The following is a 15,683-nucleotide window of genomic DNA, read 5'->3' on the forward strand; positions in this document are numbered from 1 at the left end:
AGGCCCATATATTTTTTCAGTAGCCAAGTCGTATCCTTAATCTCCACATGCTTCTGTAGTTCCACCAGCTGACTGACTTCTCTCCGAGTTGCCTTGATCTTAGCCTCCAATCTCATTTTCCAGGGTGGGTATGTACTGCTGTTCTTCTTGATCGTGTAGCCAAGCATTTCCAGGATTACAGCGGCTGTAGCATATACCAATTCATTGGTTTCAGTTATGGTGGTAGTAGAGATTGTCTGGAGGGCTCTGTTGGCATCTTCTAACATACTATCTGATCGTACTTCTCCACTGAGCCTTGGTAATCGGACTCGAGGGTTGACTGTAGCTAGTTTATCCATGATCTTATGCCTCATATCAGCTGCTGTGCTCTGTAATGGAAGGGGTGGCAGTGACATTCCAACTTCAAGTGCTGGCTGCACATCTGCTTGTTCTTCCAGGTCTGCTTGAGTCCGGGTTGTAATATGGAGTTGATCTATCTCACGTTGTGAGAGCAGCTTCCTCTTCACTATATTGAAGTGCTGGGTAACTAGTTGTTTCTCAGTTAGTGTGGATGTAGGCCTTCTGTCTATCCATAGTTCCCTCATACGTTTCATATATCCCCTCTCATTAGGTCTGTTGTTGTAGTAGCATTCCATCAATTCCAAGTTCTCTTGTCTCGTCCATGTATGGTTTGTTCCAGTAGCCCACTTAACATCAGATTGTCCTGGTTCCCCAACATCTGACGTGGACCTTGTTAATCTGGGCAACGTCCAAGCCGGCATGACTCTCTTAGTTCGTGTCACTCTCATATTTGAGGTAGGCAGGTGAAGCATTAGGGGGTCTTTGCCCAAGGACCCCTACTGGTAAGGTAGGTACCAGCTGGGATTTGAACCCTGGTCTCCTGCATCAAAGGTGGTGTTCTAACCACTACGCTATCCAGCCGCATGTGTGTGTGTGTGTGTGTGTGTGTGTGTGTATGTGTATATAGATAGATAGATAGATAGATAGATAGATAGATAGATAGATAGACAGACAGACAGACAGACAGACAGACAGACAGACAGACAGACAGATAGATATAGATATATATATCTCCACCCCCGATACTGAAGAGATTTCCTGGCAGGGAATGTGATTTCTATTTAATGTTACTCCTTTCGGACAAGGACCCGAAAATATCCTCCCAAGTTGCCCAGTTTTGTGCTACCATCTGCACAATATGGTCCACCATTATTTAGATTTAAAACTTCATAACATAGTATTTTATTTTGATATATTTTAGCACTTTTATTTTAATTTTTAGATTAAATAATATTGTTTTGTTTTATATGTATACATAAATGTAAGATGGTTACCATTGTATATTTTGATTGTATCTGGCCTTAGGGCTATAATAAACTGTGTGTGTATAATATAAGAAGTCCCTTAATTAATTAATGGGCTGAGAGAGAGTGACTGGCCCAAAGTCACCCAGCTGGCTTTCTTGCCTAAGGCAGGACTAGAACTCACAGTCTCCTGGTTTCTAGCCTCTTAAGAGCCAGTTTGGTCTAGTGGCTAATGCACCAGGCTAGAAATCAGGAGACTTTGAGTTCTAGTCCTCCCTTAGTGTGATGGAATGGAATTATGAAGGCCAGACTCAGGGAGAAAAACATTTTCTTTCATCTCCTGAGGCATGAGGGAGAGATATGAGGATGAGACTGGCACCTCCCTGAGGAATTCACAATGTTGTGGCTGGCATTACTTGGGAACTGGGGTTTCAGTCTGGGAAGATTCTAGCTAGAGGTTGTAGCTAATAAACATTGCTGGACTGAATTTACATGGTCTCTTGGAGTTCCTTGGGCTAGGCCTAACACTTAGGCATGAAAGCTGGTTGGTTGACCTTGGGCCAGTCACTCTCTCTCAGCCCAATTCACCTCACAGAGTTGTTGTGGGGAAAAGAGGAGGAGGAAGGAGTATTTAAGTATGTTCACCACCTTGAATTATTTATAAAAATAAGAAAGGCAGGATAAAAAAAATCTAAAAAAAAATTGTCCCAACAATTTCGACCCTGAAGATATGGCCCAGAGCAAATTTATTCACACACTTCAAGTGTGTGGTGTGGCCTTCTAAGCCCCTCTCTTTTGAGGAATGACAAAGATACTGTATAGACTCCTAAAATTTTTTTTGTTCTATTGGTATAGGCTTTATACTCCTAGGAAACAACAAATATTGCCTAGCTGGATTTGCTTCCCAAATTACTGCTTCTCTTGAAGTTGAAAACCAGCTAGGCAATGAATGTGCATCTGGAAAAGTCACAAAATTCTATAAGGTACCTCATTGTTATGATACCTAATTCCCAGGAGTCTATAGTGGAGAGTTCCCAACTAGAAGGAAGTCATAATTACTGGGGGGAAAAAGTCTGCTTGGAGAGGCTGATGCTTGAAGAGCTGGAATATGGAGAAAACATGAGTATAACCATGACAGATAAAGAGATTGGGAGATTTTTAACAAAAAGGTTAAAAGAAGTTTTTGGTAGTTTTTTTTAAAAAAGCAAACATATTTCTTTTCTTCTGAATTTTCCTATTTAAGAGTAGAATATGCAGAGGCTTTTTTATCTTTAGTTTCAACAAAGCTGTCTTTAAGAGCTTTTTTAATCATGATGCAAGTACTTCAAAGGGCATTCAGGCCAAGTTCCTTTTGGAAGAGACATCAGCCTACCAATGACTGAGTCAGAGGAAATCTTCTGGCAACAATTAACAGAAACCACATTACATCATGATTATCTAACACCATCCACTGTGGATAATTTAAGAAAAATTTTATGGAACAGTTCGGCATAGCTTTTAAAAGACAATTCAGGTTGCTATGTAACTTTTTCAGGCCAGAACCATAAAGAAATAAATACTTGCCAGAAGATAACAGATGAAGTCTTTAGTGTATACATACTTGGACTTACTGGTTCTTTTTCCTGATTTTTGGAATGGGGATAGAGAGGTTAGTATCTGAAAAAGGTAAAATTTCAAGAGAGAAACCCTTCTCATGAAATTGTCAATGATTGAGCCAACATTATAGACTATTGGGGAGTAGACAGAAATTTAAACCTCCATCTTCCCTATAGGATAAGGAAAGAAACTGTATGTCAACAAAAATGCTTTTCTGAATTTTACTGCCTCTGAGCAATGAGATGCCACCTGGTGGTTAACTGAGTTAACCTATTGCATAGGTTTGATGTGAAGGCAGGGACATGAAGACATTATCAGTAGGATTTTATATACAAGGAAGAGTTGGCATCAGATAAGGAAGCATTATTTGAGATGGAGTGCTAACTGAGGTTGCATGGATGGTTTCTTTAAGTAGGTCACCATGTGAAGAGTCCAGAGAAATGCTATGATGGCAGCTGTGATGGCATGAATGGTCACACAGCACTTATCTGGGAATTTCAAGCCAGATTTAATAAGCCGTTTATTGTTTGCCTTTCCTGAATTAGAATACACTGGGACCACAGTTGAGATCTAGCAGTTTACAGTCTAGAGATCTGACTACTGTAATGTAGTGAATGGTGTGAGTCATACAGATGAAGTAAACCCATATTTTCTGGTACCATCAAAACAAATTACAAGTAGTCCTTATTTAGCAACTGCAATTAGGACCAGCAACTCAGTTAAATGACATGGACACTAAGTGAAAAATCACATGACCGTGATTGTGCTTACGATTTTACTTCAGCTTTCCTTTGCTTTACAGCATCAGAAGAATACAACCCCAAACAGCTGGGTGAGCCCAAATGGCAGGGAAGGTTTCCGGAACTCAATTCACGAGGAAGCCAGGTAAGAGGCTAAATCTTATAGCCCTTTTCCCCTATTCCCCGACCCTTTGGAATGCTTACCCCAGTGCTGGGATAATTAGCAAGAAGGGAATTGATGTTTGTATTTACATTCATTGGAGAAGAAGGGATTACAGCAAAGTAAGCAGGTACACAATGGGGAATACACATCACAAGGAATGTGCTAGTGCATTCACGGCTGTGAGATGCTTAGGAGGCAAACAGAAGCCTTTAGTGTGAAACTGATTAGGGTCTTGTCAGTGTCAGGGAACAGTGCTAGGGATAGGAGTGTTCTAATCAACTAATTACAGAGCTGAGCTTGTTAACTTGGGCTTAGTATTTTTTAGAGGCACACTGCACTGCAGAGAAAAGCAGCTCACAGAGAGATAGCTTGTTTAGGCAATCTCTCCACTCTGCAAGGTGGACAAAAAGGAAAAAAATGGATCAGGCACATGACAATGTGTATTGACTGTAATGGTGAACACATGACTGAGGGGAGACACTGTGAAGGTCCTCAATGCGGGCACTGGTCACAAAGTTACTTTTTCATCACTGTCATAACTGCAAAAGGTCGCTGTCCGAGGCATTCACTAAATGAGGACTACCTGTATTTGTTTTCTTTATATACAGTCTCTCTGCCCAGAAAACTGAAAAGAACCTGAAGAGTGGAGCCTAACTCTCTTCAGCAAACTTTATTCATGCAACTTTTCTGCCTTTCTGAGTAGTAAAAGAGTTTAGCCTGCAGTTGGATATCTCCAAGCACTGAATACAGAAAGAGGTTCTTTGCTGTTATGTCACCCATATATGGAGCACATCCCATGTTGGCTTGTTTGGTATTCAGATGTCATTCCAGTGTTTTTTTTAATTTTCCCAGGCATTTTGATAGCATTTTAAATATTAAATACATGTCCTTGTTGGATTGTATTACTGAATTCTTTTGCTTTGCAGTAAGATAATTTAAAGGATAGGAAATAAAAGAAACAAATAATTGCAACCATATGCTCAGAGTAATGTGTACAGGCTGAAATGCCACAGTGATCCTAATTATGTATGAACCACAATGACATACTAGAAAGACAGAACTGGGAATAGCAAATTTCAAGTTCACCCTTAGCCATGGAAACTCACTGAATAACTTTGTATCAGACTCTCAACCCATCCAACCTCACAGGTTTGTTGTGTGAAAAATTGAAGGAAGGAATGTTTTATAACCACCCAAAGATACTGGAGAGAGATGAGATAATCATCTAACAAATAAATAAATAGGTACTGGGTTTCCAGCTAAGCAGAAGATACTAAAATCCATAACTGCGGTTAAAGCCTTGACAATTACCAGGAAGTGGGCAAACTGCTAGACAGATCCTGCAGAGAGGCTTGTGTCTGACATGAAACAGTATAAATATTAATTTAAAAATAAAGGTTTAATACGTTCTAACCCCATCAACCTATTCATATATCTCTGTGTTGCTTCAATTTCAGTACCTTTTGCTTGATTCAACCATTCACTTAAGTACAATACTATCTTTTTAGGTTCTGCAATAATTTTTCCTTCTGACTTTTAATATATTATTGTCTACTACATGCCAGTATATCCACTCTTCAATCACGGGACCTGAATAGAGCACTTAGGTGTTAAAAAAAAATAAAATCTAACTTTCATAACTTGGAAGCCATACATGTGAAAGGGATCTGAACACCCGTGTCAACTACAAATTAAACATGAGCCAGCAGTGTGATGCGGTGCTAAAAAGGCAAATGCTATTTTTGACTACAACTTGTAGGAGCACAGAGGACTACCTGTAGAGGGAATATATACAGTTGTAGAGGCTGAACTCGGCAAGCACTGCTCAGACCAGACAGAAGCACATGGAGCAGGTGCATTCTAATACCAAGGCAGGGAAAAGTATGCCCAAAAGTATGATTGAAAAGTATGGATGAACAGCTTAAATTTTCAATAGGAGATACTTAGACAATTGAATTGTAATACATTTTCCAGAGAATATACTCAAGCTATATTTGCTGCAAAAATGACGGTACTGTTTATGTTATGGAGTCAGACATGCTAGGCTGTCTTCCACTTTGAAAAAGAGAAAAAGTAATCCTTGAGTTAGACTCTATTCATGAGTTTTTTAGATTCTGTGTCTTGAGTAGCTGGTTTGCTACTCAATTCTCACACTGTTCCACATATAGTATATGCCCAGTGTCAAGATTCCTCTGACTGTACACCAATCCAGAATTGCATTGCCAAACTCAGCAAAGGTAATTCTCTCATTTTACTGTTGACATACTAGATAACCACAGTATAATATATGTGAATTATACAACTGTTAAAAAGATACTGACAACTTGCACTTCCAAGGACCACTATGAGCTTGACCTTACTGCTGTGTACTTGAAGAAAAGGACATACTGATAATCACTGTAACAGAAGGGGAGGAAGACATGAAAGGGATGCCTCTCAGGACATTTGTCTCAGTGTAGTAGATGAACCCTGAACCCAGTCTTGGATCATAATGTCAGTTATGTTCCTAACAGCCAGAAATTCCCTGCAGGAGTCAAGCCTGGACTCGTCACACCTGAAGGTGAGTAAATATTACCACTGCGGTAATGGATGCCATAAGACACAGAGGATCAAATAGGTTGGAATAATGGTGTGCTGAATGCTTGGGAAATCAAAACTTGGGGGGAAAATGTCAGAAGAGGTATGTCCAATAAAATAAAATGTAGAAGAGCCTAGAAGAGCTAAACACAGAAGGAACAGAGAAAAGCTTCAGAAAAATGAATCAATCATACTACCACTATGGCAAAGAAGTATGAACAAATGATGGTAGCTGCACTTAAAAGGAAGTACAATACAGACAAGGGGAAAGACTGCCAATAGAAATACCAGTTCTGGAATGTTCAGAACAGGGCTTTACACAGACTGAGAAACCTATATGTATGACCACTGTGAAGAACCAGCAATATTGGGATCACAATGATGGTTCAGGTAATTAGACACTGGTAATTCGACTGAATAACAATAACATGATTATAAAGGCTTTTGCTCCCATCTGCTTTTTGGTCACACGTAGAAATAAACTGTTTTGAATTCTAACCTTGTTTCACAGGGTTTGTTCTTCAGTACTTACGAAGGTAGGTATCTAAAGGTATGCAAGTCTCCAAGTCATCAGCTGGAGATAAAAGTTCACAAATGCTTTCAGCCATATGTCCCTCAGGAAATTTGCTTAAGTCTCCACATTTTTTGAGAATTTCTACACAATCTGACCTTCAAGAAAACAAAACGTTTGCACATTATATACGTGCACAATATTTGGAACTAAAAAGAAAAAAAAATACACATATAAAAGTAACATGTAGAACTCTGCAAACAAATATCAATTAATGAACATAAATGTTATACATATATCCTTACATATATTAGGTCTCTGTAAATCACTTGAAAGAGGTGTTTTGGAATGTATGGAACCACACATGAAACAATTCTGTTTAAATCCTTCCACAGCAGCCACACAAGCTAATTAAATGTTAATTAAATTTCACATGGTCCTCCCATGTGTTCCAATGTACCTCTTTCTAAGGATTTGCACAGCCCTATATAATATGGTGTGTTATTAGTCATGTTTGCCAAAAACAACCATCAATGAATTTAGTAGCTTAGATTATATATTCTAGAATAAAATTACTATCTAGTATGAATCTTGAGGCCTTTCAGCTTTCCCACACTACCTAGTATAGACCCAAGGACATAATCAGTAAACTACACCTTAACACTTACACTGCATGTGGAACCTCAGTAAAATTATAGAGGGGTCCACTAACTTATATAGCAGAGGGATCCACTAACTTCATTCTGAATACAAAGGTGCATAAGTTCCACAAGTTCTTACTGTATTGACATTTTTCCAATTAAGAACTTTTTGGAAGGGCTCTCAGACGATGTGTCCTTTACAGTTCTTATACTCGTCCAAGAATTATGCTCAGAGAAAATTCACCACTGAGCAGAATAGAAGCTCAGACAATATATTTTATATGCGTTGCACAAACATTATTGTGAACATCTGCAGGCTTAACCCTCTCCGCAATTTCACAGATTTTGAATTTGCATAGCAGAATTCGACTAGCTCAGACCCTGGGAAGTCTCCTATTCAATTACATAGTATGTTAGATTTACACAGTTTATTCAGCTAAAACTATAGTTGATGAAAAATCTGTGAAAAAGTAATTTTGTAGCCATCTTATCTGAAAGCCAAATCAAACCTCAGTTTTGATTCAAATATTACAGTAAACTCCGATTTGCATGAACTTTTGAAACCAATCATTGTTTGAATTTCCAAACGTACCACATACTTGCTTTTGTGCTTTCGTCTATTTGCTCAACACTCTACCATACATTCTTAAGCTTGCTCCAACTCCAAAGTGTAGTAGTCTCTGGAAGTGACATGACAATCTTAACCATGATTTCTCAATTAAGATATCAAGCCAGAGTAACAAACCATAGTTTGCAAACTTGTTTATAATTTTTTTCATTTCCTAACTAATGGTAAAATCATTCTTTATTAATTCAAACATAATATAATGACATAGTTAAGCTTAGTTAACAGTCTGGTATGATTATTAGTCTGGACACTGGTGTGATATCAGTTAAGAATAGTTTCAGTTCAGTTCTAGAAAATAATGTTGAAACTTTTTTTGTTGGAAACAGCAGAAACTTGAATGCACTAATTACAGTGGTACCTTGGGTCATGAACAATTCGTTCCGTGACTCTGGTCACAACCCGAATTGGTCGCGACCCGAATCAAATTTTCCCATAAGGTTCAATGTAAATATGGTTAATCCGTTCTGAACCATATGTATTTTTTTTTTTAACCACAAAAATATGACACAAAGTACACTATGAAGAGAGAGAACGCTAACCTTGCTTGAGGCGTGGAGGACAGGAAGGCGGGTGGGGAGGCGGTTATTGTTTGGAGGGAGAGTCCCCCTCCCTATAGGAAGCCACGACCACATGTGTCAGCAGGGAAAATGGCCGCGGATCTTGTTCGTCACCTGATGCAGAGTTCGCGAACGGAAGCAAAATTTTGCGAATGGTGCTGTTTGTGACCCGAATTGGTCATGAACAGAAGTGTTTGTGACCCGAGGCACCACTGTAGTTCTAGTTCCCAGCTAGATGCTTTATGCTTTCATTTCATTAAATATAATTTTTACAATACTACTGTCATTTAATTTGCCTTTTTCTACATACACACCCAACTGAAAACCTACTAAAGCTAACCCTCTACATGCAATCATCTGAATGCGTAAGGACATAAAACAGAATCAAGAACTACACAATGGCTTTGCTCAGCACTCTTTCAAGATCTCTACACAGTCAGCTGGAAAGTCTGAATGACAGCTGCATTTATATTAGTCTGAACCTGAATGCAGACCTCTGTAAGATATAAGACATGTTAGCATACTTGCCTTCACATCTTTCAGCTGAAGATATGGCTGTATATGGAACCTTATTTGCTATCTAGTTTTAACATTAAGAAGAATGCCTTGAAGGCAGCTATTGAATGCTACAAATCTACTTACTTGCAAATAATACTTCCTCTAGATTTACTGTGACAAGGTTTAATTTGCAGCGAACAAGCAATTGCCTTCCACATTTCAGGCTGGCATTTTTTAATATCAAGTACAGGGATATTTATAAAAGGCATCTTAATGCTTCCTTTTTCCCAAAGTTTCATATCATTCATAGCTCCTTGGTCTGATTGGGCATTGCAGCTCCTGAAGAGTTCAGTAGGCCTTCAAGGAAAAAGTCACACAATTAAACAGAAGGCAACAATAATTTCATGATTGGCTGTATACCTTTAGATAGAATGCTGGGTTCTGTATAATATAAGAAAAAAGGGCTGATAAGTATATTATGAATATTTCATGCCTTTCTGATTTATTGATTACGTGCCATCAAGTTAGTTTTGACTCCTAGCAATCAAATAGATAGATTTTCTCCATGACCATCTATTCCTAACCTATTCTTTCAAGTCTCCCAACGGTGATTTCATGTCTTAACATGACTAAAAAGAATTATTGCAATCCAACACTAAATTAAAGATGTTGAGTCCAATTATTTGATTTCAATAATAGAACTTCACATTAATGAATGTGAAGATGTATAAACAAAATCTAGGTTTTATTTTGAAAACAATTTCAGCAAGAACACATTAAAATAGGAAATGAAAGCAGTATCCAGATATATTAAATTAAATTTTGAAGATACTATTTAAAAAATTCAGGCAAAGAAGCTGAAACACATGGAATTCCATTAGGATTAGAAATTTACATCTAATTAAATGCGAAGAAAGTTGTGATAGAATCAATATTAAAAATAAGATTAAGATTCTCAGACTTGGACTTTATAGAACTATATTAATTTGGTCTTTCAAGGAGGGATCTATCATATTATAGATATTGGCAGAAAAGAAATTAATAGATGAAGATAATCAAGTAGAAATATTGGTAGATATATTTTGGCACAATGAATGAAATTAAAAATTTTAACAATACAAATCAGGAATAAAATTTTAATAACACAACCCAAGAATGAAAAAAATCAGGTATAAGAACTCCATTTTAATACCTTATATTAAAGACAATAAACTACCATTTGAACTATGAAGATGCACATCATATTCAGAAAGCTGATATTGTGTTTATATATTCCAAAAGAGATGCCCCCAGCCAGAACAGCCTATTTCAAATATTTCTACAGATGATGCTCAGGTTACAACATTCCAAGTTATTTGACTGGAGTTCCATGTAAAAGTTGGATTTTCCTTTCTTTTCGCTGCACGCACATGCACACACACACAAATATACTCTGGATCTGTTCTACTCTATTAGAGAAAATTAAGAAGGCATACAGAGGAGTCTATCAGAGAGGGAGAATCCATTCAATTGGTAGATAGCATTCCATCTGTGGACAGACGCATAAATTCAATCAAGGAATTCACAGGGATAAAGGAGAAAATAAAACAAACAAAAAGTCTAAGTTTAAGTAGAAAATAAACAAAAATTTAAGAGTAGAAATAAATGCAGTGAGGATATAATACTTATTCATTTCAACGGATTGGAGCAAAAAAATGACTAAACCGGAATCCAACCCACTGAATCAGATAAAACAGACATACTAACATTAGAAATGTGAGTTGTTGTTGTTTCAACTTATAAACAATTACAATATATATTTTTGAAAGCATTCTTACCTTACAGCCCAGCCTAAAACTTTTGCACAGTACTGTATATTGATCTAATATCCCTGTAATATTTACAGCGTAATAAAACATGTAAGACATTTTCAACCTCCTTGTTGCCACATGTACAAATTGTCTCTGCTACGGGGGTTTTATTATATCTGTCTTGCAGAAGTGCCCCATCTTATCTGATTTCTTCTGTGAAAAGGTATCCTATTAACTTCTAACTGGAACTCCATATCCCTTATTCTGTTGATAATCAATTGCTTGGCTTGATCGTAATCTAAAGATTTTAAGAACAGTGATGAAAGCCCATATAAAGCCAGCTTGCGCTCTATCGCTTGTTTCCAGGGAGAGGAAAAGTTATCAGTCAGAACTAGAAGGGTCAAACCAACTGGGAAGAACTGAATTTTCAACCAAAAAGTTAGCATCATCTTCCAGGCCCTAACCTGAATTTGAGGCATTCCTGTTTCTAGTCTCAACTGGGCATTTGATGTTCCACTAGGTGCAGCTAAGATTGATCGCAGGAATTTAGTTTGTATGGCTTCTTGTGACTCTTTCTTCAAAAAAAATTCCTGTTTGTGCCCCATAGAGAATTTGTGTCAATGTTTCGGCCTCAAAAAGTTTTAAGGCTGCAGTGACTAATTGTCTTCCACCTGTATATATATATAAAAAGTTTAATAGCATTTGAGGACCTAAGGGCTGATTGCACCGCATAATGCAAATGTGCATTCCAGGTGCCTTTTGAGTGAAAAACCACTCCAAGGTATTTAAATGTATTAACCTGTTCTAATTTGTGCCCTTCCACTCTCCAAGAATATTGTATGGCTCTTTTAATAAAGACCAGGATTTTCGATTTGTCAAAATTGAGAACCAAATTATTTCGTCTGCAGTAGTTTAGTGTTGCTGCCATGGCTCTTTTCAATCCAATTGGGGTTTGTGAGATAATAGCGGCATCATCAGCATAAAGAAGTATCGGTACTTTTTGTTGTGCTAGCTTGGGAGGATGGGAATCCAGACTGTGAAGAAGATCAATCAAGGAGTTAATGTAAAGATTAAAAAGGGAGGGGGCAAGAATACATCCCTGGCATACCCCTTTCTGCATGCTTACTAAACCAGATAAGGTCCCTAGGGGATTACACCTCACTCTTAAAGTGGAATTAGAATATAACTTCTGTATAAGATAGAGGAGGCGTCTATCAATATTTGTATTTTTTAATTTTCCCCAAAGAGCACTTCTGGATATTGAATCAAAGGCCTGTTTAAAGTCAAGAAAGGCCACAAAGAGGGAAGATTTCTTTTTATATGTATATTTTTGTACAAGGTGATGGAGCACCAAGATGTGATCAATTGTTGATCTCCCCTCTCTGAATCCAGCCTGTTCATCTCTAATTACGCCCTCTGAGAGTATCCAATCTTGTAATTTATAGTTTAGGTGCTTAGCATATAACTTGCTAACTACACTCAATAAACTAATGAGCCTATAATTACCTGGGTCATTTTTGTTGCCCTTTTTATAGATTGGTACAATGATTGCCATTCCCTAGTCCTTTGTGATATAACCAGTCTGGTCTATAAATGTGAAGAGGGATGCTAGTAGAGGTGCCAACCAGCTGGAATTCCTTTTAATTATTTCAGGCAAGACACAATCCGCACCGGGAGCCTTGTTAACCTTGAGGGATTCAATCAGCCAGGATACCTCTTGTACTGTAACTGGGGGCCAGTGAGGGATTTGGTCCAGATTAATCTGACTCTCGTTCATATCACAAGCAGAGTCCATGTACAGCCCTCTAAAGTATTCCTCCCATGCATGGGTTGGTACTTGATTAAGTGGGGGAGGGAGCAATTTTCCCAATCCTCTAGTGGTATGTCAAAAAAGGGATGTATCTTTTGTCCTGATTGAATTAATTTCTGCCAAGATTCCTTCAATGCCACACTTTTCTTTTCTTTTAAAAGGACCTTATATTGAACCTTTAAGGACCTTAAAGAATGAGTTTGATCCTGAGAGGGGAAATTTTTACTTTTCCTGTACTCCCTATTATATGCCCTCTTTAGCTATACACAATCCCAATCAAACCATTTTTATCACTCTTCTTCTTTGGTGAACCTGCATTTCTATGCTGAACCCTTAGTGAGAACTGTTTTAAGATTGTCAATTAAACTTTCAAACCAATCTAAATATGATCTTTGGGATTTACTATCTAAGAGGTGAGCACGAATTTTGAGAATTTCAGGGGCTAGGATCCATTTACTAACTTCTGTTGCATTCTTCTCAGTCCATTTAATTCTCACCAGGGTATTATTTTCAAGCATTGCTGAGTAGATTGAATTAGCTCTTAAGGATTTTTAATGGGACGTCAAAGTTAGAATTACTGGATAGTGATCACTTTCTAGTCTAGAATCTACCTCCATCTTCCATAGGAATTTCAAGAGATCACATAAAATTATCCAATAATCAACTGTAGATCTTCTTCCTGCCCCCAATAAGTGTATTCTGCTGGATAATCCCCTCCTACAGAACCACTGAGAATACATAGGTCCAGGCGTGTAATCATTTTTCTTGCACATAAGCCTGCCCAGTGTAGCTTTTGAATCTTTGAATTCTCTAGAGTGCAAAGGTTCCCCTAATACATTTGCCTCATAATGTATCTTGAATTGACTGAATAATGTACGATCATTTAATCCCATCCTAGCATTTAAATCCCCGCCTATTATTATTGATGCTGTGGGGCGTTTATCTAAGCAGCTAAAGATAAAATTGTCTATGTGCTCCCAAATAATACTAATTAAATTGTTCTTATTAAAAGGAGGAATATAAATGTTAAAAAGCAAAATTTCCACATTTGGATGAAAGCAAGGTAGCCACTACCCATGGCTTTAAGGGAGGCAATGACACACAATTGAATTGTAGAGCTGTGCTTACTAGAGTCGCAATACCACCCTTACATCTCCCACCAACGTTACTTGGAACAGCTGGAATAGAGTTAACCCAATAACCATCTAACTCCACCTCTGAAGAGGCCCATGTTTCCTGTAAAAAGAGAACATCAAATTGTGACAAATAGTAAAAAAAAGTTGGTCTTTGGATGGAACTGACCATCCAGCAATGTTCCAGGTTAAAAAGGAAAATGCATAATCATTTGAAGCCAGTCACGAAATATGATTCTGGCAAGAGAGAGCTATAAAACTGTTATGCTGAGCTGGGGAAACAGCAGCAGATGTTGCAGCCTCTACTGGAGGGTGGCTTGGCTCATACAAATCTTGTATCAGCTCCTGAGGATCTTGTTCATAATTAACATCATCCAGCTGATTTTGCCTTACTAGGACTTCATTCAGTGGCACTGGGGACAAAGTTGCTATGTCATACTGCGTCTCAGTGACAATGGAGGTGGTGGGGATCTCCCTCCAGGCCCCTGATTTGTTGCTAACACCCCAGTAGAATATTCTGATGTAGGTAATACCTCCTCCTCAGCTACAAATTCCCCTATTGGCCCGAAGGGATCCGGACTGTTTTTTGGCGGGTCATATTCAGATAGTCCCTTGTTCACTGATGGGAGACAGCTAAAATCAGTAGTTGGGGACCCAAGGTCTATAAGTGGCTCAGCTGTGGCAATTGTGACCAACAAGGTCAGGTTTTCCAGCTTGAGTAAAATGTTATCTTATTCTTTTCTTGGTAAAGAGTCGAAAGCATTAATGAGGCCGGCTTCAGTTGGATCGAAAACATCTCCATCAAGTAGGGCAGGCTGACTCCCACACTCTCACTCTCTCAAGGCCGGGGGTGGAAGAGCAGCAGCCTTGGGAGCTGGCATGTCAGTAAGTAAGGGTTTAACCTTTTCATCACAAAAGACTCTGATGGGGAAAATTTGAAACAGAGCTAGATACACCCTCGTCTTAAATAGCATCAAAGGAACCATAGACTGCTTGAAAGACAAGAGGATCCGCTTCCAGTTTGGAGCACCTGGGAGGCATTCAACAGCATGTAAATCAATCTGTCCACGTTGGCAATGAGTAAGCTGACCCAGGGAAGTTACAGTTGCTCTCCTAGTATTCCAGCGACCAACATTATGTCTGTTCATGCAAATAGCGAGAGCAATCTGTTGTGTTTGCAATGAGCTATTTAATTTAGATGGAAGTGCTTTATTTATATACAAAGAATCTTCAGTATGTGTAAATTCTCCACTCTTTGCCTTATCAAGAGTTAGAGAGTTATTCTTTGGGAGCTATGGCTTTTTATCTAGTTGTTTAACTTTTTCGTTGGCTGTTTGTTCTTTATCAACACACTTGTCCTGGGTGTGAGGGTTAACCACATCTGTTTCATAAGCTTTTGTAAGAGTAAAAGATCTAGATTCATACTTTTGCACAAAACCCTCTGTTTCTCCTTTCATCACATTTAGCTCATGTTTTATGGCTGAAAGCTGCTCAAATATCGAGATAACGGTTTGTGCTGTGACCAAGCATTGTTTTGCCATGAACTCCGTTGAGTTTTCCCATGGAAGCCTCTCCAAATTCTGATTTTGTTTTTTATTTTTAGTTTTAGACTTTGTTTCAGATCCCCTACAGCAAATAATTGGGCTAATTTCATGGAACAACGACACACAAGGGGAGCCCTTACAGGAGTCCTGACTCCCTTTTAGCTCTTCTCTGACAGATAGGGAAAGCTCTA

General features: G+C 38.3%; 1 protein-coding gene across 4 annotated transcripts in view; it reads right to left on the bottom strand.

Moving 5' to 3' along the window:
• The window catches only part of RECK (reversion inducing cysteine rich protein with kazal motifs), a 156,188-nt gene that overhangs the window by 51,397 nt on the left and 89,108 nt on the right, over window positions 1-15,683 (bottom strand). For all 4 annotated transcript variants that reach the window (XM_088150155.1, XM_088150154.1, XM_088150153.1 and 1 more), the window contains 2 exons: window positions 9,360-9,572; window positions 6,913-7,049 (listed from right to left, as the gene is read on the bottom strand). In XM_088150155.1, coding sequence (XP_088006281.1) covers window positions 6,913-7,049; window positions 9,360-9,572 — 350 coding nt within the window. The remainder of the gene's footprint in view (window positions 1-6,912; window positions 7,050-9,359; window positions 9,573-15,683) is intronic.

The sequence above is a fragment of the Python bivittatus genome, unplaced genomic scaffold, assembly GCF_059951505.1.
Source record: "Python bivittatus isolate LINGU-HERP-01145 unplaced genomic scaffold, Pbiv_v1 ctg000610_np1212, whole genome shotgun sequence".
Classification (NCBI taxonomy): domain Eukaryota; kingdom Metazoa; phylum Chordata; class Lepidosauria; order Squamata; family Pythonidae; genus Python; species Python bivittatus.